Below are 25,804 nucleotides of genomic sequence, written 5' to 3' on the forward strand. Positions count from 1 at the left end.
CTAAACAGATAAACGGACAATTGAAATATATTTAAACTTTTTATAATTCAAATATAAAATTTTATGTTTTATGTAATAATATTTTTAAAATTTATTACTTTCTAACTTTTTTATTATATTAAATCCATCAATATATATATATATATATAATTGCTTACTTCCATATAATTTTTTGGATTTGAAAATCGTAGCTTGTATCTTTGCAAGGGTAAGAAGTCTGAATTTTAAGACGTCATAGAGTTAGGAACAATGTCAAAAATATAATTTATATGTTATAATTTTGATAAACTAAATTATATCGAAGATATATAGTTTCTATGTAAAAGTGTAGTGGGAGAAATTGCGTAAAAGAAATGATAATATTGGATTATAATCGTCATCGTTATTATGCTATTATAAATATTCATTATTTGGAATCAAAATCAAATTTGATATTACATTTAACCCTTATGAACATGAAAAAAACAAACTTGAAATGATTACAAAAATTGATAATTTTTAATATAAAGGATCGTCATCAAACTTGATCTCTACTTAAACCCTCATGTTATAGTTAGAAATATACTACTGTGACCACAATACATATGTGCGAGACAGATGACCAGTAGTTTTATTCCTCCTATGGGCTTGGAAAGCCAGAATAATCTAACGCTCTTTATTACTTTTATAACAAAACCCATTACCGCAAAATATATTACATACTTCTGAAGTCATTGCATGTTAAAGCCAATGCACTCACATGGGATTGTGTGTTATGTTCAGTTTCTTTAGTAAATACTAATTTCAAAGCACAACTTATGTTCAGTTCCTTTAATAAATACTAATTTCAAAGCACAACAATGTTATGTTCAGTTTCTTTAGTAAATACTAATTTCAAAGCACAACAATGCCAATTGCAACTCAAATTCCAACTGATGATAAACAAAGCAAAGAATGCAAATGAAAAACCAGTAATACCTCCTTACCTCTAGACAGCTGGAACAATATCTAAGGACTTGTCATATCAAGTGTGATCATGCAGCACTGCTGCATAGACACAAAAAGGTATATTGTTCTTATCTAATTTAAATTTGAAGAACTACTAAAAGAACTGAGTCCAAAATTGTCATTAGGACATCAAACTTTGCTTCCCGGCAAAAGGCAATAGGGTTATAAGTAAACATATTAAGCCCATTCATTTTCAGTTCAGGAGCCCTAGGTTTGTATTATTTGCTGCTAAAATAATAATGGGGTAATGCTCCAGGATCAAGCTCCCAGAAGCCTCTCAGATTGCCCCCACGTTCTTCTGTTAATTTAAAGGCAGGGATTTGGTGGGAGAACCTGAGCAACTCTTTCCAAAGTATTTTCATGGTCCTAGCTGATCGTGCATTTAAGTTGCACTTAAAAACTGACTTATAACCACTTACCAACTCCAAAGGTACAACATCCATCCACAAATCATTTTCTCCAACAACTTCCACTATGTCATACTTCAAATTTGCCAGATCAGAACGTTTTATTTTAGTCGTCCAATTCTTGTACAATGCCCAAATTTCGCCTTTCCTTGGAAAAATTTCATATTCCTTCTTACCGTCAGTAATAGTCTGCACCTGATGTGAAATAGAACGGGTGTCAGTATAAGTGTAGGGACTGGCGCTCGTTTTGATTTTAAATCTGCCAATGGAAATAAGCATGTCTTTATCTTCCCATCTGACACAGTTCTCTGGTATCCAGCAGTTAGTAAGATAAGTAACTTGCAACTCAGGTTCTGGTCTGATCCTAATCTTCTTAATCTGACCATAGTATTTTGGTAGTCCATCCTCATCCCCGTAAAATGCCCAAATCTGACCAACCTGAAACTTTTCTATGGACCTCCCACCGTCAAAATTATAGAACTCGGGATCTGGAATTTCAAAAGCTTCTGCGGCTGAGGATGAAAGATCACTACCAGTATGTTCAACGGGATCCTTGTTCTCCTTTGAAGAATTGTTTCTTTCCAAATTAAGCTTTGCAGTAGATGCATCTACCTCCCTGGCAAATTTCGACATATCTGAAGACCTTGAGCCATTCCCACTAGATGGACAATGTCCGACATTTAAATTCAAATCTCCAGGAACATCAATTTCCTCAATATTCCTTGGCAGGGATACAGGATCAAGTTCCCAAGACCCTACAGGAACACCAACTTTTTCCCGACCAGTCATTTTAAAAGATGGAACCCTGTGAGAAAATCTGAATAACTCGGCTGATGGAATTTGAATGGTACGCTTGCCTCCATCCAATTGAGAGAAGAGAGATGTAAAACCTTTCAATTTACCCAGGTATGCAACAACTACTCCCATACCTTCAATGTAATCTGATAAGATTTCGACAAATTCAAAATCATACTGCCTATGCGACTCCGCATCCATATGCCATTTGATATTCCAATTTTTAAAAAGAGCCCAAGTTTCTCCCTTTCTAGGATATACTTCATACCTACTGCGGCCAATCTTTTCACAAACAATAAGATGGGAGAACATCAGTGGATCTTCAGTACTTTCTGTATTACCAAGTCTATGTTTCCCACAAGCAACTGGCAATTGCTCATTTATCCAGTGGATTTCATCTTTCTCTTCTGCATCTGGTTCAAACCATGTTATTCGCAACTTGAATCCAGGAGAGAGAACTTTTCTGATTAAAGCATAGAATCGAGGCATACCATCAACAGTATCGTAAATAGCCCAAATCTGCCCAGCAGCAAAAGACCCCTCTTTCTTGTCTTTGTCAAAGTCACTGAATTCTGCATCTGGATAAATAAACTGAGCTGGTTGATCTGCTGATTTCAAGGGTGAATGCTCTGAAGTTTTGTCTGTGTTTGAGCTACCCACTGCCTCTTTTTCCCTCACCTCCTTAAGCTCCTCTTTTATATTTTGAACGCTCTCTTCAGAATAAAAGTTCTGCTTCCCCTTTTCCTGTCCCTGATCTTTCTTATCAGCAGCCAAACCATTTTGTTCATTACTTTTAGCTGCCTCCTCATGCTCCTCTTCTCCAGCACCAGATGGAGATCCACTCCCTTCATCATCACTCACATTTTCCTTGTAGGAAACCTGATGCTTTTGTCGCGTAGATCTACGTGGATTCTCTTCTATGTGGGTAGAAAAACCAGGAACAGCATCATTGTCAAAACGAATCTCCTCTTCAGATTCCGAATCAGTACTGCCCACAGATTCAGAACTTTCACTGAATTCAGCTGCCCGCTTTCTCCTTCTCTTTCCATTTGGCTTTACAAGGTCATCCACAGGATGGCGTTTTTTTTTGTGTGATTCAGTGCGTGATCTGTGAGTATGCACATTACCTTGAGATCCAACACCAACATTGAAAGCGCTATGATTCTGGCTATGGTTCTGTGCACCAAAAGCTTGCTGAGTTGAATTAGTTGATGGTGCTGTACTTTGTATATCCAATGCAACGAAGGGCCTATTGCAATGTTGACAGCGAAGAGATCTGTGTAAAACTTCCAGAAAATACTCATATCTAACAGAACAATGTGAGCACATGGTCCAAAAAGTAGGGCGGCCACGATTAGGCCCCTGATGAGATGTCTGTCCAGATTGTTGTTGCTGATGAGGATTTAAGTTTGTAAAACTGGGTCTGACAGTGTTTTGCATTACATGATTAAAATTCATCTGAACATTCTGATGATGATGAGATGGCATGGTAGCTCTGTTCATTGGAGCCCTGCCCAGATTCATATCAAGCCTAGTTCGTTTTTCTCTATCTAAAAGAACTCTTTGAGCTTCCCCAATCAGCTTAAATGCCGCTTCTGCACCAGAAAACTTGTTTTTGTCAGGATGAAGTTGGAGAGCAAACTTCCTGTATTGCTTCTTAATTGTTGCATCATCAGCCGTCAGCTCAATTTGAAGAATTTTATACCAGTTCGTCTCATTGCCAAACAATTTCTGATCAGCAAAGCAATGCACATCACAAACAATAAGCATTTGATTAATATTCTCCAAATCAGGATATAGCTGTTGAGCCTTAAGAGCAAATTTTTGAGCCCCACTGAAATCTTTGTTTTGCATTTTCTTTTCAGCAATTTCCTTGGCCCTTACGGCCTCTTCTTTATTGCACTCCATCAAAAATTCAGATTTCAAAACCTGAAAGTGAGTGCTATGACCAAGCACACTGACAACCAAGCTACATTTAATTTGTAACTCTTACGAGAACAGGCTAGCGAAATGCAAGTGCAAATTGTGAACAAATCCTCCAAGACCCCACCAGCCAAAAAAAATTTGCAGTCTACACATTCAGATGGACTCTGCAAATATTGTATAACATGCAATTATAAGATCCCATGTAAAAAATCTTAAAATGAAGTTGATGATATCACAAACAACTTTCTAAACATAAAATTAATGCATCGGTAGATGGACATCCAGATCTTTCAATTTGCTAGGAAAATAGTAGTGGAAACACTATAGGCATCCAAAACACAGTTTTCAGATCACCATAGTTTAATTTGTGTGAACTTGTCACACAAAACAAACAGAATAAGTAAGGAAAAAAGAATCACCACAGCTTTCCTTTTCATTATTTTTAGAGACGTCAGCATAGGCATAAATAACAGAGAACCAAATGAAATGTAAAGACAGATGTAAAAACGCTTCCATGCACCCAGGGCAGGTTCTGCTAATCAAAATACTTAGCTTGAAGTCTGATTTTCAATTCTTCACAGCCAACAAATATAGTTTTTTAAAACAATTCACACTAATCAACACTAGTTCTGAAAATTCCCACCAATCAACAATCAATTTATCATCTAAAATCTACTTTTGAAAATTCTTTCCAATACAAGTGTTTTAGAAACCATACAACAGAAACAACCATTATTTTCAGTTTCTATTCAAGGGACAAACTTTTGGCAAATAGAAATGCATTCAAGGGTAAAATAAATTTAAGAAAACAGTAAGTAAACAACACCCAAACCTTCACTAAGGTTCTAGAAAACACAAAATCAGCATAGGAACTGCTATGACAGATACAGGCATGAAGATACAACAAGTTTACAAAGAGTAGACAAATGTACCATGATCTGAAAACATTTTGAAGAAATGACAAATTTTAATAAATACGGAATATAAACAATAAAATTAGCATGCACTATAAAATTAACTTTAAAACAATATAAATCTAAAGAGAGAATAAATATTTTAAAAGTTATCTTATATTATACATAATATATATATATATATATAAATGTTCTCATTTTGTAAATTATTGTGATATTTGCATTTATTTTGGCCAGATATTTTTTTTTAATGTAAAATGCAATTAGGAGTATTTGAAGCACCAGGCAACAAATATGCATCACACTACAAGCTTGAAATAACTGTACTTTGTTGCGTATGGTTGAAGCATACCTGCTCCAAATGAGTTTGGTGTAGCACTCCGCCGCGTTAAACTTCCACGAAGGAACCAAAATTCAAATACAACATAAAAAACCCTACAAAAGCTAATCATCTGTAAACCTGCACCATAAAAAATCAGAACATAATTAAAACCCTGATATTAGAACAAGATTACTGTGCCATAGGCACTTCATTATTTTGCAAACCTGTCACGGCACCAAACAGAAGCAACATTCAAACAACAAAGGAGAGTAACAGCAAAAACCCTAATTTATTCCAAAGTTAACCAAAAACACGGAATTAAGGAACAATCCTTATCAAACAAAACATCAGGGAAGCTTGAACAAACCCTTCCCCAGAAAACAAAAAACAAAAATCCTTTACAGTAAGGCACTCGTTGTTTTTTTTAAGTCAAAGGGAATAAGTTAATGCACTAAACAAATTTGAATATGCATATGGGGAAAAAAATTATTAAAACCCTATATTTAAAAAAACATGAAATTAAAAAAAAAAAAACAATGATTTTAGAGATGAAGCCGTGCACAGACCTGGTAATGTAATTGAGAGTTGAGAGAAGAGAGCATAGATGCCACACCAAAATAAAGAAGCAAACTTCGAACCTGCTCTTAGTGGAACCCCAGACTACTAATAGTATTATTGTTTATTGTTAGGATTGTATTGTTCTCCTACTGCCCCTTCAATTGTTAGTTTCCAGTGTTGTTTCCTCTGTAATTTACTTAATGTGCAGGGGTTCTCTCCTTTGTTCTTTGACCCTGGAGATTGTTGATCCAACGGACCACATCTTTTTGCTTAGGGACAATTTGGTACATTCATATTGATAGATTTTTTCACTTCACAAATTTTGAATGAATTACCGTGGTTGAAAATTACTATAAAAAATAAATGCAAGTATTTAAATAACATAATTTTAAAAATTATAAATATATAAATTTATCATCTATACTTACTGTTTAAGGATATTCTATTCTTATTGTGTACACATTGTTTTTACTTTTACCTTTTAATAACTGTTTTTTAAAAATAAAACAACTATTTTATCAAATGACTGTTTTTAAATTTTTATTTATTTTTTATTTGAATATTTTTAAATTAAAATATTATTTATAATAAAATAATGAAATTATTTTATTTTTATTTTTATAATTATAATAATAATATGTTTATTGACACTCGTTTGTACTTGCGTTTTCAATATATTTAAATGAAAATAAAAGTTATATAATTATATTTAAAGATAAATTTGTTCAATTAAAAATATATAGCATTATATAAAAGGATTTGTTTTCATTTTAGGTACACATTTTTTCTATCACTTTTATCTTTTAAATAATAATTTTAAATTAAAATAATTATTTTGCTAATTTTACTTTTTAAGTGATATTTTTTTAAGTTTAACATTTAAAAAAATTGTATTGTTTTTTTTAAATAAAATAACTATTTATAATAAAAAAATTATATGAAAAATAAATAAAACTTTATAAAATAAAATTGTGAAATTCATTTACAGATACTTTTATAATTATAGTAATGATACTATTATAAAAAAATATTAAATCATATTATTTAATAAAATATAAGATTAAAAGTTATTATAAAAATTATGTATCTCTTTTATATAATAATTACCAGTGATGTATTTTAAAATTAACTTTTTAAATTTTTTTTTTGTAACTAAAAGTAGTCTAATGATTTGGGATTGTTTTTTTTTCTTTAATATTTTTTAATTTTATATATAAAAATAATAAAGTAGTGAAATTATTATGTAATGAGATATGATAAAAACTAGGTTGTATGGTTGTAATTGTTACTATTAAAGTAATTATACCTATGTTGTTTCGATTGAATTATTTTAGTTGAGCTTATTTAGGCTGAGTTTTTCCAAGCTGAGCTGAATTCATTCAGGACGAGTTTATCTAAGATGAGTTCCTTTAAGCCGAACTTATACACATAGAGTTGTTCCAGTCAACCTTCCTCTAGATCGACTTTCTTAAGTTTTTTCCTTTTCAATATGTTTGATTGACTCGTTTAAACAAATATTATTTTAATGTAATGAATTTGGATAAACATTTTTCTTAGTTTGAACTTTGGATAATAAAGTTTTATGTTTGGTCTACGTACTTTTGTAATCATTAATTAAAGTTTTTATCAATTTATTTTTTAGCAATGGTTTCATAGTTAAAATTTTGGTAAATAATGAAAGTTTTATAAATTAAACGTGACATCACGAAGAGAATGTTACACTCTCTATATTATGATAGCTACATTGTGTTTTGTTGCGTGTTGTTTTAGAGCCTATGTAGTATATTTTCATTCATTTGTTTGAAGCTAAAAATCATATATACTATTATGCATAACTTTTGTAAAATAGTCATTAACTCTTTGTTGTTTGCTTGCTTTTGATTCCCTCTCCACCTCCATTACACTCTTAAATATTCATATTTGATCTAAATATACCTTTATGAATTTTAATTTGTAGATCCTGTGAATTTTTGGGATATGTTGTGCATTGCTAATTTGGTATTGGTGATGTGGATGAATTAAATGATGGTAAACTTCTAGCAAGACTTTGTTCATGACCTTGCATATGATCTAGTGAAAGTTTTACAACAAGTTCAACAATTGTTTAATTTGTTTTCCTATTTTTAGGATGTATTGTTCTTATTCTTATCATATGCAGGATATGATATATAAGCTTTTACATTCAAACGCAATAATTTAGTGTAACCTGAAACCATTAAGTATTATAGGGGATGAAAATAGATGCGCAAAGGTACATGATTAATTTTGTTATTTTTTTTAATTAATTTGATATAATTTTAAATGAATTGTGCATTTTTTCCTTTATTGTTGCAACTATGTGATTTTAGATTAGTTAGGAAGTTCAAAGATATATCAAAAGTTCATTCTTTCTTGGTGTGATTGCCTAACTCTTTAGTTTTGCATCATCTTTACTCATAAATAGTTCAATAAATAGGTAAATATATTTGTCAATTTTCTCCACGAATTTAATTAATTTTGTTAATATATTCTAAGTTTGTATACTTTTTAAACGCTAAAACCTCTTACTTGACTTTTTATCTTTTTGAGGATGTTGAAGTTTTTTCTTATACTTTTTTGACTTTTGGACACATGGTTTTTTTCATATTGATATACTTTCTCCCTTGTGGAAGTATTGCTAATATATGAATACTCTCATACATCTTAATGAGATATGCTTACTCAAGTTTTTTTATCAAACTTTCAATACAATAATCATTTTGTAATTGTATTAGTTGATTACCAAAACTAATTATCAATTATGATATTATTCATAAGTCTATTAAGAGACTATTTTATTATGGAGATATAACACTAACGAGACATGTCAAATTTATATAAAAAAAATAACATTATTTAAATTGAAAACCTTAAAGTAATAAGTTTATAGTTATAATTTTTTTTCTTATATATGATTTCATTTTCTTATTTTTACTCCATATAAAATCTCTAACTTATGTAAGAGATAGATGATTATTTTAAAAACTTTGATTAAATATGTATGATTCTCGCATTGATCTTAGTTATTAGTGTGCATTTTAATATATAAGAACATATGAATGTGATAATGTAAAGTGTTTCCACAATCATGGTCATAACAACAAAATGCAAGAAGAAGAAAAATGAATGTTGGCAAAAGAAACATTTGGTAGCATTAACAACTAGACGGACACAAATATATCACGAGAACAAAATAGATGTTAGAATGATTAGTCACAAGTTCAAAAAATATCAAATATTTTCCACAAAACAAGAAACAATAAAAATATATCTAAATAAAAGAAAAAAAAAATGCAGACAAAATAGTAACAAACTGTTATAAAATAGATACGTAGAATAAAACTTGTCTAAGTGTATTTTATTGAGTAATCAAGCGTGGCTTATAAAAGCCAAAAAAAACCAGTACATCACAACTGCTCTGCATAATGGGCAGTTACTGAAATTTAAAAACAGCACCTATCTAGGAATAAAATATGCTAACTGACTAATGACTTATTCTCCCTAATAAATAGGAGATTTATTTTAAAACATTTAAAATAACCAACATTCCCTCCCTTAAGCTATATGTTGTCACATTTAGCTTATTTCTCTTATGTCCACAACCCCGAGCATTCGACGTAAACTCTCAAATTGGTCAAGCTTCAATGCTTTGGTCATTATATCAGCCAATTGTTCTTTAGAGCAACAATAACTAAGACAAATAACTTGATCTTTAACCAAATCTCTAAGAAAATGAAATCTTACTGCAATGTGTTTACTTCTTCCATGAAAGATGAGATTTTTGGATAATTGAATAGTAGAGCTGTTATCACATAAGATTTTTGTTGCACCTTCTTCTTTTGAACTGAGATGTTCTAAAATTCTGCAAAGCCAAATACATTGACATGCACAAAATGCCGCTACAATATACTCAACTTCAGTTGTAGATAAGCTCACCGCAGGTTGTTTCTTCGATGCCCAAGAGACAGCTCCCGTACCCATTAAAAAAACTGAACCAGAAGTACTTTTTCGATCATCTAAGTCACCTGCATAATTACTGTCACTGTAGGCAACAAGACCAGTTCTTCCACTTTGTTGATAAAAGATTCCATACTCAATTGTGCCTTTAAGATATCTCAGGATCCGTTTGATCGCTGCCCAATGTGATTCCTTTGGATTTGCCATGTACCTGCTTATTAAACTTACCCCATACATCAAATCAGGTCGAGTGACTGTGAGATACATAAGACTACCAATTGCTTGCTTAAACTTTGTGGTATCTATTGGGACTCCTTCCTCATCTCTAGACAATATTGTTCCTGGTACAATAGGATTTCTTACTGGATTGCTTTTTGTCATGTTGAATCGAGCTAATATCTCCCGTGCATATCTTCTTTGACAAATGAAAATTCCTACCTTGCTTTGTATGACTTCTATTCCGAGAAAATACTTCATTTTTCCAAGATCAGTCATATCAAATTCTAGCTTTATTGAACTTTTAAACTCTTCACACATATGTTTTCTGTTTCCAATAAATAGCAAATCATCAACATAAAGACTGATTATTAAAATATTACCCTGAACTTGTTTGATGAATAATATGTGTTCACTAGAACATCGATTAAACTTTTCTTTGGCAAAGTAGGCTTAAATTTTGCTATACCAAGCTCGTGGGGCCTGCTTAAGTCCATATAAAGCTTTCTACAACCGGTAAACTTGAGTTTCTCGACCCTTTTGAATGAAACCTGCTGGCTGTTGAACATATACCTCTTCTATAAGATCACCATGCAAGAACGCACTTTTTACATCAAGCTGAAATACTTCTCATGCATTTTGTGCAGCCAATGCTATCAAATTTCTCACTGTATCGGGTCTAGCTACAGGTGCAAATACCTCTGTATAATTTTTTCCATACTTTTGAGCATAACCTTTAACTATCAATCTGGCTTTATATTTTTCTACATGACCATTTTCATTAAATTTGGTCTTGTAAACCCATTTAAGACCTATGGGTGTAGATCCTGCTGGTGGATCTACAAGTTGCCATGTATTGTTTTTCTCAATGGCCTCCATTTCAGCCTTCATTGCTTCTCTCCATTGTTGACTCGTCCATGCTTCTTCAAATGACTGGGGATCTACAGATTCTACCAGCATCATTGCCAACAATTCATCACTTTCTTCCATTACCAAATTAGTTTCATAATTTGTCATCCAATTGGGAGTTCTTCGAATTCTGGTTGCCCTCCCTGCCATTGGAGTATCAACATGTTCAGAACTTGATTCTGTTATAACAGGATCTACACCATCATTAATTGTAACTTCCTGTGAAGCAGGTTCAGAGCGTTCCTGTGAAGCAGGTTCAGAGCATTCCTGTGAAGCAGGTTCAGAGCATTCCTGTGAAGCAGGTTCAGAGCATTCCTGTGAAGCAGGTTCAGAGTATTCGTCTGTTGCAGTGGCTGTGTCTTCCAAGTCAAGAGCTTCTGTTTTATTTTTCTAAGAGTCATCTTGCCAATTCCAGTTTTTCTCTTCTTCAAATACAACATCCCTGCTCACTATAACCTTCTTTGTAACAGGATTAAATAATTTATAAGCTTTGGATTCATCACTTACCCCCAAGAAAATACATTTCTGACTTTTATCATCCAGCTTTCTTCTAGTATGATCTGGAACGTGAGCATGGGCAATGCAACCAAACGCTCAAAAATAATCCACCCTCGGTTTTGAACCACTCCACATCTCTTCTGGTGTTTGATGATTTAGAGTTGTAGTTGTAGGACTTCTATTCTGAACGTGGACACACCAGCGTACTGCTTCAGGCCAAAACTGTTTAGGAACCTGTTTTTCATGCAAAACTGTATGCACGACATTCATGATGGTGCGGTTTTTCCGTTCAGCAACACCGTTTTGTTGTGGGGTGTAAGCAGTTGTCAATTGCCTGGATATACCTTGTTGAGTGCAGAAATATGAAAATTCCTTGGAAGTGAATTCTCCCCCTCTATCAGTTCTAAGGCAAGTAATAAAGGCACCAGATTCCTTCTCAACATTTGCTTTGAAGCTCTTGAAGGCTGTAAGTGCTTCAAATTTCTCATGCAGGAAATAAATCCAAGCCTTACGTGAATAATCATCAATAAAGCTTATAATATACCTTTTGTTACTGTGAGAGGATGGTGAAATAGGGCCACAAATATCTGCATGAATTAATTGAAGCTTTGTGAAGGCTCGTCATGTACTTTGCTTTGGTAACGTATCTCTATGTTGTTTGCCTACCAAACAGGCACTGCAAATGTCTTTGGGTGGTTTTAGAAATGGTGATCCTATCACCATTTGTTTGCTAGCTAATGTACCAAGACTTTTGAAGTTTAGATGTCCGAATCGCTGATGCCATAAGTGAGTTTCTGCTTATGAAATTTCCACAGTTTGAAGGCAGCAGGACTAGAGTGAAGCAGATAGATAAAACAGGCGATTTCCCTTCATATTGGTCTGCATAAGGAGTCCTTTTTCTGGATGGAAAACCTTGCACATGCTGTTTTGAATCAGGATAGAGAAACCCTTCTCTTGTAGTTGTCCTAGGCTTACGAGATTTGTCTTAAGTCTCGGTACATAATAAAAGTCTGATATAATATGAAAAATCCCATTAACTTCAATTCGAACACTCCCTTTTGCAGTGATAGCTAGAGTCGAATCATTGCCGAGCTTTACTATTCTATTAAGTCCTTCTTCCTGTATTTTCGTGAACCATAGCTTATTCCCGGTCATGTGATTACTGCAACCTGAGTCTAGAAACCAATCCTCCTTTTGTACAATTTGTGTTTCCTCACATGCAACCAATAGAATTTCTTCTTCTGTCTCTCCTTCTTCAAATGATGCGTAATGAGCCTTCTTTTCCAATTCAGGGTATTCATACCGATAGTGCCCTAAGTTATGACAGTAAAAGCACTTAATGTGTGCTTTATTTTGCACATATCTTCCACGTCCCATACCACGTCCGCAACCTCTGCCGCGACCACGACCCACTACTGGTCTCTCTTCTTGAATGACTTTTAACACATGTTCATCTGGATGACAGTCTTGCATCCTTTGCTCATGAACTAGTAGGCTGCCATGAAGCTCATCAAGGCTGAGGGTATTCAAATCATTAGATTCCTCAATTGAACACACAACGTAGTTAAACTTTGGGGTTAACGATCTGAGAATTTTGCTAACCACCATGCTTGTATTAATCACTTCACCGTTGGATTTCATCTTATTAACAATACTGAGCGTTCTTCCCAAATAGGTGTCCACCTTCTCACCCTCCTTCATTCCTAAGAGTTCGAATTCACGACGCAGAGCTTGTAGTTGAGCACGCTTGACTCTCGTGGACCCTTGGTATTTTTGCTGCATCGATTGCCATATGGCTTGAGACGTGCTCTTGTCTAATATAGTTTCAAGAATCTCCCTTTCAATAGCTTGAAACAAGTAATTCTTCACTTTGAGATCTTTAAGATTGGCATCAGATACTTTTTGTCGTTTTGCTTCTGTTGGTGCAGTTTCAAGCTTTGGAATTCCTTCTTCTATAATCTCCCATAACTCTTGGCTTCGTAGAAAATTCTCCATTGTCATGGCCCAGAAATCAAAATGACCATCAAATCTTGGGATGGTTGGCTGTACAAATTTTTCAGCCATTCTCTTTACTCACTTTTCTCTAGACACTAAGATACACTTTTCTTACCCTGTTTCACTCGTGCACACTTCTGTATCAGGCCCTTACGAAGCTCTGATACCAATTGTTATAAAATAGATACGTAGAATAAAACTTGTCTAAGTGTATTTTATTGAGTAATCAAGCGTGGCTTATAAAAGCAAAAAAAAACCAGTACATCACAACTGCTCTGCATAATGGACAGTTACTGAAATTTAAAAACAGCACCTATCTAGGAATAAAATATACTAACTGACTAATGACTTATTCTTCCTAATAAATAGAAGATTTATTTTAAAACATTTAAAATAACCAACACAAACACAATATGTAAAACAAAAAATGGCAACATTATAACATTTTCATCCTTTCAATTAAAAACCTTTTAATGCTACTAAAATAAAATAGTAGGCAACGACAAAAGAAATAAATATGAGAATGAGAAATATAATAACACCGAATTGAGAACTTCAATATCATTCCACTTTTGATGATAAAAAATGGAAGGTAGATTGTTCAACACAAACTCGTGCAAAAAAGAATAAATGTATATTTTTTGTTTTTACCATTATGAAATTCAAGTGAATATTTAAATTGTGTCATTAAAGTTCATAATTCTTATTAAACTCAAACATTTCCTGACTTTACACATCCTCTCTTTTTAAACAGATATGTGTGAGCACACGCGATAATGCATGAGGTGTGATGATAAACCATTTCAATATTATTGAATAAAAAACATTAACAGTAGCAAATCTTTTGTGAAAAAATACACGCTTTTAGAATTACAACTATTTTAAAGTTATAGTTTATTTTTATTTCTAATGTAATAATTTTGATATTGGAATAATTCTTTTTATATATATATTTTTATTGAAGTGCTTATGTATTTATATAACATTGTTTTTTTCCCATAAAATAACAACACATATTTAAAATTGTGGGCCCTTAATTAACACACAAAAGTCACTATTATTTATGTCAACTAATTCGGTCAACATCGCAATAGTACAAATATTTTTGGGAGACCAGTAAAATTTATATAAATATAATTTTTTTTTATTTTCTTTTTTCACTTTTAGAAGGAAATATTTTTCATCGCATCATTTGCATACATATTTTGTATTTTTTTAAAGCTGTATTTCATTAAGAAAAACACAAATAAAAACATATAATACAATATTTTTATATTAATCATAAGTTATTTTTTATTCTTATATTTTTTGGTTACATAATTTTTTATCCTTTGAATACTAAATTTATAAGGTATTGAAATAAAACAAATTTCCAGTGTCATTATTTCTCCTTCGTCACGCCATTATGAGGAGAAAATATATTGTAATAAATAAAAGTGTGTATTTTTCTAATATTCCTCTTATGAACAAATAGGAAAGCTCCAATATATTTATTTTCTTTCTATTCCCAGTAAACTAAGAGTAAAAATTTGGATCAACTAATTTATTTTATAATATCTAATATATTATAATATTATTATACAAAGTATATAAATTTTAATCGAATATGAAACTAAAATTAATTTTACTCTATTGGCGAGTATGTGAGAAGTATATTCCATCACATTTGCATTTTAAAAAATGCGCTAGTTGTATCCTTAGGCATAGTCCCTTAGATAGCATAATCTCCTAATTTTGATTTTTGAAATACCCCGCCTTTGGCACAACGTTTCTTTCTCTCTCTTTTTCTGTTTCTCTTTCATGTTCCTCCTCCGCAACGACTGAAATCTGCGACGAAAAACCCTAGAAAGATGAACCAGTACCACATCTACGAAGCCATCGGTCGCGGCAGATACTCCGTAACGCAACCTCTTTCTTCTTTATTCCATTCCCCGCTTTCTTTCTAAAGCTCTGTTCGGTATTGTAAATCACGATCACTCTTTCTCTTTTTTGAATACTCGTAGACTGTTTACAAAGGCAGGAAGAAGAAGACTATCGAATATTTCGCCATCAAGAGTGTTGATAAATCGCAAAAAACTAAGGTTCTTGAAGAGGTAAATCATTCGATTTTGAAAAACTTATCCAGGCTTCTGGAACTCCAGTGTAGTTCATTTAATATGATTTCATTTTTTTTTTCTCTTTAATCAAGTCAATTATTGTTAGTTGCATCTGTGATGTGTTTTCTCGCACTTTTTCTAGCAGATCCTGAGCTGTATCGTGTTTGTTGAATTAACCACTTTCTCCTTTTGCAGGTCAGGATTCTTCACACGTTGGATCATATAAATGTGCTGAAGTTTTATGATTGGTAATGCTATTGTTTCATAGATGAATTCAAGAATTAGGAAATCCTATTAAGAAACTTTGCTCTAGAAAAAAAGTTTCCCTTGAAATTTTAGAAATCTTGTGGTATGAATTTTGAATACTGAAGTGATTATTAATATGTAAAACATATATAATTATTGGGAGGGACTCTCTTGGGAGTTTCAATCATTTATTCTTTCTTTCTTTTTAGGTATGAAACTTCTGCTCATTTATGGTTGGTTTTAGAGTATTGCGTAGGAGGGGATTTGCTCTCCATATTGCGACAGGTACACAGTGTGTTTTTGAGTCTGTAGTACATTCATCGTATTCGTTGTTTGCATACTCACTCCCATCTTTCTTGGGAATTTTTGAAACATGTTATGCAATACTAAATTAGTATTGACTATATGAATTGCAGGATAGTAAATTTCCAGAAGAGTCTGTTCACGATCTTGCTCTTGATTTACTGAAAGCTTTACAGTAAGTTAAACTGTCTTAGTTTTGTTTTTCTATTTTTAAGATTTATTTTTATTCTTATCTTGTGCACTTATGACATGATCTATATAGGTTTTTACACTCAAATGGAATAATTTATTCCGACTTGAAACCATCCAATATTCTACTGGATGAAAATGGATGCGCAAAGGTATGTAGTTGGTTTAATTGTTTTAAATCACTTTGATCTAATTTGAAAATTTGAAATGAAATGTGTACTTTTGTCTTGCAGCTATGTGATTTTGGATTAGCGAAAAAATTGAGAGATATAACAAAAGGTTTTTCTTCTTCGGTAGGTTGCTTAAGAATGATAATTTGTCATTTTTATGCATAAATAGGAATAAATAATAAAAATATATTTGTCGTTGGTATACCTTTTTAGTTACCACGAGCAAAACGCGGAACACCTACTTACATGGCTCCGGAGCTTTTTGAAGATGGTGGAGTGCATTCTTACGCTTCTGACCTCTGGGCATTAGGATGTGTCCTATATGAATGTTATGCTGGGAGACCACCCTTTGTAGGAAGGGAATTTACTCAGCTTGTGAAATCTATCCTTTCAGATCCTACTCCACCACTTCCGGGTAATCCCAGCAGACCTTTTGTTAATTTAATTAATTCCCTTTTGGTAAAGGATCCAGCTGAAAGAATACAATGGTCTGAGCTTTGTGGACATGCCGTTTGGAGAACAAAAGTTCCTCCGGTGCCTCTTCCTGCTCAACCTGCATTTGATGATATGGTAGAGCTACACACTAAATCTGTCTTATCAGAAAATAAATCTTCGCATAACAGGACACCTCCCAAATATCGTGAAAAGGATGTCAAAGGGGTCTTGAAGAAAGATGAGAACTCTATTTTAGGATCTAGAGGCCTTGAGACACCAACAAGGGCAACACCAAATGGCCCCAGAACTCAGATAAAAGGGTCTGGTAGAACAAATGACGTAAAGCAGAAAGATCATTCTAATATTAGCAAGGGTGTGAATCTATTAAGATTGTCAAGAATAGCAAAAACAAATTTACAGAGGGAAAATGAGAAAGAAAACTATCGACGCCCCTTGCCTAATAACTCTGAGAATGATTCTGAAGTTAAAATTGAGAACACTGACATGGAACTTAATTTTAATGAGAATACCGAAGATGATACACATGAAGAAGCTGATGGCAACGAACCTTGTGAAAAAATAGACCATCATTTTCTGAATCAGGGAAAAACAGAGGAGATTGAAAATACTGCACACCAGTTCGATACCCCATCTGCTGTTAACCCTCCCGTCTCAGATGATCTTCATGAATTAACTCCTGACATGTCTGGTATTTCTCCCAGTGTGAGCCCTCAGGTGAAGAAGCATAGAGCTAAAGAAGACTCAGGATCTGGCCTTGACTCTGATTCTTCAAGGTTGTCTAGCAACCTTTCCCAGGTTCTTTGGCATTCATCTGATCTCTCAGTCAGACCTGTAATGCCTAGCAGAAAAGTTGATAAAGTCTTAGAAGTCATTCCTTCACTCCCTTTTGAGGCATTGCAAGCGTCTGATTTTGTTAAGATGCCTAAAGAGAAATTGGAGGCAGTCCACAACCGGATATTAGCCATTTTGAACGGAAATACCAGCATTGGAGAGAAACAAAATGTGATTAGGTACCTCGAGATGTTGAGCATTAATGCTGATGCAGCTAATGTCTTGACCAATGGGCCAATTATGCTTACGCTTGTAAAATTGCTTCGTCAATCCAAGGCATCAGCTTTGCGTGTTCAACTTGCTTCATTGATTGGTCTGTTGATTAGGCACTCCACTTTTGTTGATGACAGTTTGTCTAATTCTGGAATTTTAGGTGCACTGACTGATGGCCTTAGAGACAGGCAGGAAAAAGTAAGGAGGTTTTCAATGGCTGCTTTGGGTGAGTTGCTATTTTATATATCCACTCAAAATGCAGACTGCAAGGATAACAATCAACTTGAATCTCCATCAAAGGACAATAGGACAACAACATATGGCTGGCAGGTTAGCTTCCAAGCTTGTTGCTTACTATGTTTGTTGTTCATCTGTGTATACAAAGTCTTACAATTTCCTAATAAAGTTTGCATGCAACATGGTATGGTAAAAATACATTTTTCATCAATTTCGTGTCCTCCTGTCAGCTGTTTTAAGTTTGTTCGCCTGGTTTCTAAGTTCACATTTTTCATGCTTAAATAATTTCCACCTTGCTGCAGGTTCCAAATTCGTTAATTTCGCTTGTGTCATCAATGTTGAGGAAGGGCGAGGATGATATAACTCAATTGTATGCATTGAGAACAATTGAGAATATTTGCAGTCAAGGAGGGTTCTGGGTGGGGCGATTGGCCAGTCAAGATGTTTTTAGTAATCTCTGTTATATCTATAGGGCGGCAGGGAAACAAGAGAGTATGAGGCTCACTGCAGGATCATGCTTGGTGCGCCTTGTTCGTTTTAATCCACCTAGCATTCAGTCTGTTATTGAGAAACTCTCATTCAAGGACCTAGCTTCTACTCTTGTAAAGGGAAGTCCACGAGAGCAGCAAATCAGCTTAAATCTTCTTAACATAGCAATGCTTGGGAGTCACTTGTTCACAAATATTGGAAGATACCTTGTACAACTTGCTGAGGATAAAAATCTGATCCCAAGTCTTTTGGCTCTTGTTGAGCAAGGTAGTGAAGTTTTAAGAGGAAAGGCATTAGTACTTGTGGCTCTCCTCTGTAAGCATGGCAGGAGGTGGCTTCCACACTTCTTCTGTAGTCAAAAGTTGCTTTCTGTTGTGGACAGGCTGGGAAAAGAGAAAGATGCCTATGTGAGACAGTGTTTGGATGCATTTGTGCATATTGTGGCATCTAGTATTCCTGGTTTATTGGATATAATAACAGGGGATGTCCAGCAAATGATGGGAGGAAGGCGCCATGGACACATCTCTGCCCTTACCAGCAGATCTCCAAAAGCCAACATTCATTTGTTTCCTGTTGTCCTTCATCTTCTTGGAACTTCAACTTTTAAGCACAAAGTCGTGACACCACAAGTCGTACTTCAGTTGGCGAATCTAATTAAACTTGTAGAGACACCATTTCAGGTACGTGACTCCGCCGTTGTACCTGTCCTTTTCAGAGAAATGGTAAAACCATCTCTTTCTTAATTAAATGAATGGGTTTTACTTAATTAAATGAACGGGTTTTACTTAATTAAATGAGTCTTACGCCCTATTTATCGTGTCTTATCTTTTTTAGTAAATTACACCCAAGTTTCAGACAATAATTTAAAAGGTGTTAATGTAGTATTCTGCATTGGACTGTATGCTTTCATGGATTTTGAAATAGTGGAGCTGCTATATTTCTTTAAATATAAAAGTTGTGTGGTTTAAATATGTTGTTCTGAGATATAGCCGTTAGATACTTAAATTTTTAAAAACTCGAGTTTGCTTTTTGATTAAGATTTTGATCATAAGGGTTGTGAGGATGATGGCTAAGAATATAAAAAAGTTTAAGGCCAATTGTTCTTTTTTTATATAGAGTATTTTTTTAATTAAAATTTTTCTAAAAATTCCATAGAAATTATTTTAGCATGTTAATAGTTAGAAACGATATCTTCATAATAAGTCTTAAAAGCAATTACGTGTTTCATTGAATAATTAACAGACGCATACTATATTTGATACATTAATGTGAGAACATTGCGAATAATCGTATTTTCTTAGTTGAACGATTATTTGTTTTCACTGAGAGGGGTAACCGTCAGTTAAAGATGTTTCATATCAGATTTATTAAGTTAAAGAAGAAATTTGCGAATAATTACGTATTATTAAATCTTAAGCATTCGCACTGGGTAATTAACAAAAACGTGTTTCTTTTTTACATGAAGTTAGGATGAAAGATGCCAATGAATATTTATTCTCATTAGTGGATATTGTTTCCATTAAAGTTAGTTTACTCCGGAATTTATCTTTAGAAAAACCGTATGGCTCTTATTATTATCAATTATATATCTCTTTTTCATTCCTTAAAGATTACATATTTCGTCATAACGGTCTAGTCTTGACATTAAGTTTTCCCTTGATGTAACGTGTATAAATTTGGGTATAAATTTTAAGATATTTTACTTTTTAATATTTTTTCCACTAAGTTTTAACTTAATTCAAATGAACGGCAGTGTTTGATTCATTGACTACGTAATTTTTCGCACTGTCTGGCTACTTAATCTCACTTAAATAGATGATCATTATTTCACCGATTGCACAATTGAATCATGATGTTATTAGTTGGATGTTATATTGCATTTCAGTAGAACAAGGTAATAATTGATATTCGATTTTACTGTCTTTCAGGGAAGAGATGACTTCCAAATAACCCTTCTTCGAATTTTCGAGTCTCTCACAGAGGAATCTCCTATGATTCTTGTCAATGCTGACATTTTCATACGTGAAATCCTCCCTAGTTTGACTGTTCTCTACAAGGGTAACAAGGATGGTGATGCCAGGTTTTTGTGCCTTAAAATTCTTTTTGATGTGATGATCATTCTTTTGAGTGAACCAATTGAAGAAGAGCAACGATTAAAGGATCTTAAATTCATATCAAATACCCGTTTTCTTCCGCTCTACCCAACCTTGATTGAAGATGAAGACCCTATTCCTATTTATGCCCAGAAACTTCTTGTTATGCTACTGGAGTTCAGTTTTATTACAATTCCAGACATTCTACATATGAAGGCAATTTCACAATGCTTCGAGTTCTTGCTCGGTGATCTCTCAAATGCAAATGTGAATAATGTTAAACTGTGTCTTGCTCTAGCTTCTGCTCCCGAGATGGAGTCGAAATTACTCTCTCATTTAAAGGTGGTTAGGAGGATTGGCAACTTTCTTGAGTTTGTACATGCAAAGGGCATGGAAGATTTGCTGGAACCCACTCTTGGGCTGTGTAGAGCTTTTATAGCACGTTCAGTCGGCTGTGCAAAAGGCTTGAGCAGCTCAAGAGAACCAAATCTCTTAGGTGACTATCCTCCCGAGTTGAGTGGTGGTGCTGTTGATCCCCAGCAATGCATAAAAGATATCGCAGACTTTGGAAGCAATTTTGGTGTCTTGCTAGAGTTGAGTGCCTCTGCAGAAACCAGTATTGCCGATATAGCTTCTGAATGTGTTGTTTTACTGTTCAAGGCAGCTCCTAGAGAAGCAACCACTGGTATACTAACCAATCTTCCCAAGGTCACTGTGATCCTAGAGAGCTGGAATAGAGGCATTCCTCACTTGATGGTGCAGCGAATGCTTCATTCTTTAGGTTATGCTTGCAAGCAATACTTACTGCATGCAATGATATTGTCAATATCTAAATCAGAGATTTCAAGAATTGAAGTTGTAGTTTCTGAAATCAAAAGTTCAGGTGTACCACTCTTAGCCAAAACTGCTGGGCTAGCAGCCCTGGAGTTGCAGCGGTTGCCTCGCTGCATTTGAATGATTTGTAGGTGTCATGTTATGCTCTGTTCTCATTAGAACCAGTAACTTTTCTAGTCCATCGTTTATCCTTTATATTTCAGGCGGGCCTTGCTAAATTCTAGATAAAGGTTGAGCAATTGGGTGAATTCTACAGCTCCACTGTATTTCTATGTAAAGTATGTGTACTCTGTATCTCCTGATCATTAAAATGTCAACGAAAATTTTCGTTGTATTTCTTTTTTCTATAAATTGATTTCATTAAGGCCAAACACTAATAGAAACAAGGTATTGGACACATGAAATGACCAAAAAAACAAGAATAAAAAACTGCATGAATATGATTGAGATTCTTATTTGATAGGTACCATGGCACATACTTCCGAACACAGAAAAACTGTCAGATGTGTTAAAAGGCTTATTTAAATAATGCTCAAGCAACAAAAAGGTCCAGCCTAGCCCCCTTTATGCTTATAGGAATGTTCGTCACGAGACAACCTCAAGTTATAAAATTCACCTCTACCCTGAAACAGTCTCATGAAGACAGATGATCATACCGCAAGCAACAGATTTGGAATCATTATGGTTCTTTCTTTTGTTTGCCGATTATTTTTAAATCACCTTTGAAAGATGAAGCACTATGATTGTGAATTTTGTAAAGCAAGACTACAGTCCGTTTTCCTGTTTGCTATAATTAACAAATTGGCTTTAAGGATCAACAGGAAATCAAGAGCTGTAGTGCACCAAAGATCACGGGCTTAAAAGGATTCTCTCTCACCAAACGCAGCACATGGAATCCTTTCTCAATCTTTGTCTCTTCCTCGAGGTAAAAAACCATATCCCTTATCATCATCCAATAGAATCTTTACACATGGTACCCCATTTGTCCCACCTAGTCTTAGGTAGGAGGTGAGTGAGAGATCTGAACCTGCAGACTTAGGAGACTGACGATTTAAAAGCCTTGCCATAATTATACCCACTAACTGCCCACATACCTCTCCCTCAAATATCCTTACACAATTATATCCATTTGCAGGTAGTGTAAGTTAGCTTTTCTTCACCTTCAGAATGGCATTACACAACGTTTATATAACACTCATGACCATCTTAACTTTCATGCCTTCACCTCTGCATTCATCATATTCACAGCCTATTCCAAAACTTCCCACACTCTCATCTTCACCAGCAGCACTATCAGATCCTCCTCCATCTTCACTGTCCCCTTTCAAAGAATTGTCCCCAGACATTGCTCCGCTGTTTCCTTCTCCTGGTGGTGTGTTGCCGACTCCAACTGGCTCTGACATTCCCACTATTCCTTCCAATCCAAGCCCTCCAAACCCAGACGACTTAATAGCTCCTGGACCTCTTTCTGCTTTTTCACCATTTGGATCAATGCAGGCTTCCTCCAATGCCCCTAGAAGAATCCTAGTTAGTAGCCTAGCCACAACTATTTTTGCAGGTTTCGCAGTATATTGGTCTTTCACTGTGTGATAGTATGAGTGATTTTGACTTGGGAAGTGGCAGGTTCCAATTATTATAGGTTCCAATCATTCTTACCTTGTAGTATATGAAAGTTTAATAAACCCTGGTTCTTCTTGATTGGCTTGAGTGTAGTTTCCCCAATAGTATCAATTTTCTATTTCTTGATTCTACTGTTGATTTGGTGTAATTATTGAGGTTACCTTAGTTTTTGTTTCATTTGTTTGTTTTTCCATTATGTTAAATGATCCTTTACCTTTCCAATCAGAGGTCCATGATTGAACTTTTTAAGAGCCTTATTTGCATTTCTGGCTTCAGTAAATAACTGGAATCCTCGTTTAGATGGAAGATGTAATATTGATATACTTCCAACTTAGTTATGTTTGCATGTAATAAATATATGGCGGCACATGGTTTGGGCAAGTGCCAGTATTTTCCAAGTTGCAACTGAAGTGCACGTGACAAACACCTAATCAGAAGGAATCCAGCGTTTTATTATTGTTTTTCCTGCAATTATGGGTTGCATGCTGCCAAATTAAGTGACAAATTTCAATAGTAAAGTCACTGTACAGTGTTTGGGTAATACTGTTTGGTCTGTTTTTGCAGTCTTATTCCTTGGATATCATAATAACGTATATTTATGTGCCTAACTTTATGTTTCTACTCCATGCAAAGATGCTTATGTTTTTTTCTTTTTTTGAAAAGAAAAAACAAATATAATAAAATGAAAGAACAGCCCATATACTATTTGGACCTAACCTTAATAACATAATCGACACATCCGATATCTCATTCTGAAATCCATCTTTTACACTTGAAATTCTTTTTACAAATAAGTCTAAATTCCCACCTTATCGACTAATTTTTTTTGCAACGATGTATTAAAAATTATGATTTTGATTAACAAATAAAAAGTAGATCTTTACTCGCATCAACATAAGGAGGTGGCATAACTTCCATAGATTTTTTTTTTGAAGAAATTCTTTCCAAAAATGTATTAAAAGGAAAACAATATAAAAGGTTCTTAAACAACCAATACTGCAAATTTTACAGACACATATTGATATTATTCACATTATCTCTACATTTAGCTATTCTAATTGTGTCCATGTTTGTGAAAGAGCGCTCTTTCTGTAAGTCCTGAATCGAATGTTTTTGCTGAACATGTTCGGAATGTTTATCGTTGATTATATGTTACTTGGTTTTATAATTGATTGCGTTAACAATTAGATAATATACTTATATGTTTTTACGTCAACTTTTATCTAGTTTTTGATAAATTATAATTAATGACAAGATGAGTATGAAAAACTAGTTTAAAAACTTGTTTATGAATATTTTTTTATCATAGTCCCTTAGTCGTTGTAGTTTTAGAATTAAAATAAATATTGAAACAAAATATTTTCAAAATTAATAAACTTAATTGATAGATTTAGTGTTGAAGTGATTGTTTTATAACTTACGTTCCATAAAAAACATTTTAATTGTAACTATATTATATATTATTGTATAACCAATAATAACAATAAAAATATATTTTATATCAAGTTATTACTTTATTTTTTATGTAGTATTTTCTTAAAAAATTAATATTTTTTAATTTAATAGATGTATTTTTAAATTTAAAATGAATAGAGAAATGACTTATTTTTAAAACTAATAAACTTAATAGAGAAATGACTTATTACAATAAAAGTGATTTTTCAATATAATTAGGTTACATATATGAAAAACTATGTTTTAGCTGTCACTACATTAATGCTTTGTTCACTTAATGAATTTGGAGAGAATAATTGAATGAATTTAAGAGGATTTGAAGGTAAATTTTTTATTGTTTATATGAGTGGATTTGGAGGTAAGTAAGAGTGAATTTGGAAGTAAAATTTGTAAGAATCAGTGTAAGATTTTATTGATGTGACAGATTAAAAAAAATTTACTTCCAAATTCACGTTCACTTACCTCCAAACCCACTCAAATAAACAACAAAAGATTTACCTTTAAATTCTCTCAAATCCATTCAGGTGAATAAAAGGGTAAATATTATTATATAAATAATAATAGTGCATCCTTCTTCAAGTTTTTGTTTTGTTTTCTTAAAAATTATTACTTACATTATTTATCATGATTTAAAATGTGTTTCTCTTTTCGTTTATACAAGTGGGTTGCTCCTATAAAATATATTATATTATATATGAGCTTTTAACATGATCTTTCATTTAGTAAGTAGCATCTTTGTAACCAATGTCTTTAATTATATTTTTGTCAAGATAGACAATTGAGAAGGGTGACATTGTAGTTTAGGCTTTGCAGTAACTTTTACCAGTAAAATTTATTAGATTTTTTTATCGAATGAAAGTCTTAATGAGAAGGTTCTGACGAAACTAAAATCTTGTGACAAGTAAATATTCCAAAGTAGTGAAACATTCTTGGGTTTCTTTATTCAAGAGTTACAAGCCTCAATTTTGTCATAGTCATTCTCTTCTTCCAACAACTACTGATATGAATATGATTGTGTTTTATGCTCTGTTTGGTTCAAAATCACCGGCCTCAGAGTGAGTGCTTATCTC

General features: G+C 33.5%; 3 protein-coding genes across 4 annotated transcripts; 2 read left to right on the forward strand and 1 right to left on the reverse strand.

Annotated features, from left to right (window-relative positions):
• Positions 1–934: 934 nt before the first annotated feature.
• LOC108343206 (uncharacterized) lies at positions 935–6,063 on the reverse strand. 2 transcript variants are annotated; one of them, XM_052879496.1, is made up of 3 exons: positions 5,918–6,063; positions 5,382–5,489; positions 935–3,784 (listed from the first exon to the last, which is right to left on the reverse strand). In XM_052879496.1, the coding sequence occupies exons 2-3, from the start codon at positions 5,479–5,481 to the stop codon at positions 1,206–1,208; spliced, it is 2,679 nt and encodes an 892-aa protein (XP_052735456.1). In that variant the 5' UTR covers positions 5,482–5,489; positions 5,918–6,063; the 3' UTR covers positions 935–1,205. The 2 variants fall into 2 exon arrangements, with proteins under 2 accessions (XP_052735456.1, XP_052735455.1); XM_052879495.1 differs by lacking the exons at positions 5,382–5,489; positions 5,918–6,063 and having other exon boundaries at positions 935–4,278.
• Positions 6,064–15,202: 9,139 nt separating this feature from the next.
• On the forward strand, positions 15,203–22,023 carry LOC108343339 (serine/threonine-protein kinase RUNKEL). The gene is made up of 10 exons (XM_017581556.2): positions 15,203–15,400; positions 15,506–15,595; positions 15,794–15,846; positions 16,054–16,129; positions 16,261–16,322; positions 16,410–16,488; positions 16,570–16,629; positions 16,720–18,336; positions 18,546–19,412; positions 20,661–22,023. The coding sequence occupies exons 1-10, from the start codon at positions 15,353–15,355 to the stop codon at positions 21,777–21,779; spliced, it is 4,071 nt and encodes a 1,356-aa protein (XP_017437045.1). The 5' UTR covers positions 15,203–15,352; the 3' UTR covers positions 21,780–22,023.
• A 707-nt stretch (positions 22,024–22,730) lies between these two features.
• On the forward strand, positions 22,731–23,456 carry LOC108342518 (classical arabinogalactan protein 25). The gene has a single exon (XM_017580303.2). It carries the CDS (start codon positions 22,827–22,829, stop codon positions 23,247–23,249), a length of 423 nt encoding a protein of 140 aa, XP_017435792.1. The 5' UTR covers positions 22,731–22,826; the 3' UTR covers positions 23,250–23,456.
• Positions 23,457–25,804: the final 2,348 nt, after the last annotated feature.

The sequence above is a fragment of the Vigna angularis genome, chromosome 6 (genome assembly GCF_016808095.1).
Source record: "Vigna angularis cultivar LongXiaoDou No.4 chromosome 6, ASM1680809v1, whole genome shotgun sequence".
Taxonomy (NCBI): Eukaryota; Viridiplantae; Streptophyta; class Magnoliopsida; order Fabales; family Fabaceae; genus Vigna; species Vigna angularis.

Excerpts from the sequence above, each read along its gene's own strand:
- LOC108343206 (XM_052879495.1), bottom strand. The coding sequence starts at position 4,097 with ATGGAGTGCAATAAAGAAGAGGCCGTAAGGGCCAAGGAAATTGCTGAA.
- LOC108343339 (XM_017581556.2), top strand. The coding sequence starts at position 15,353 with ATGAACCAGTACCACATCTACGAAGCCATCGGTCGCGGCAGATACTCC. Across the intron at positions 15,401-15,505 it reads TCGGTCGCGGCAGATACTCC|ACTGTTTACAAAGGCAGGAA; the intron begins GTAACGCAACCT and ends GAATACTCGTAG. Across the intron at positions 16,630-16,719 it reads CAAAAGGTTTTTCTTCTTCG|TTACCACGAGCAAAACGCGG; the intron begins GTAGGTTGCTTA and ends ATACCTTTTTAG.
- LOC108342518 (XM_017580303.2), top strand. The coding sequence starts at position 22,827 with ATGGCATTACACAACGTTTATATAACACTCATGACCATCTTAACTTTC.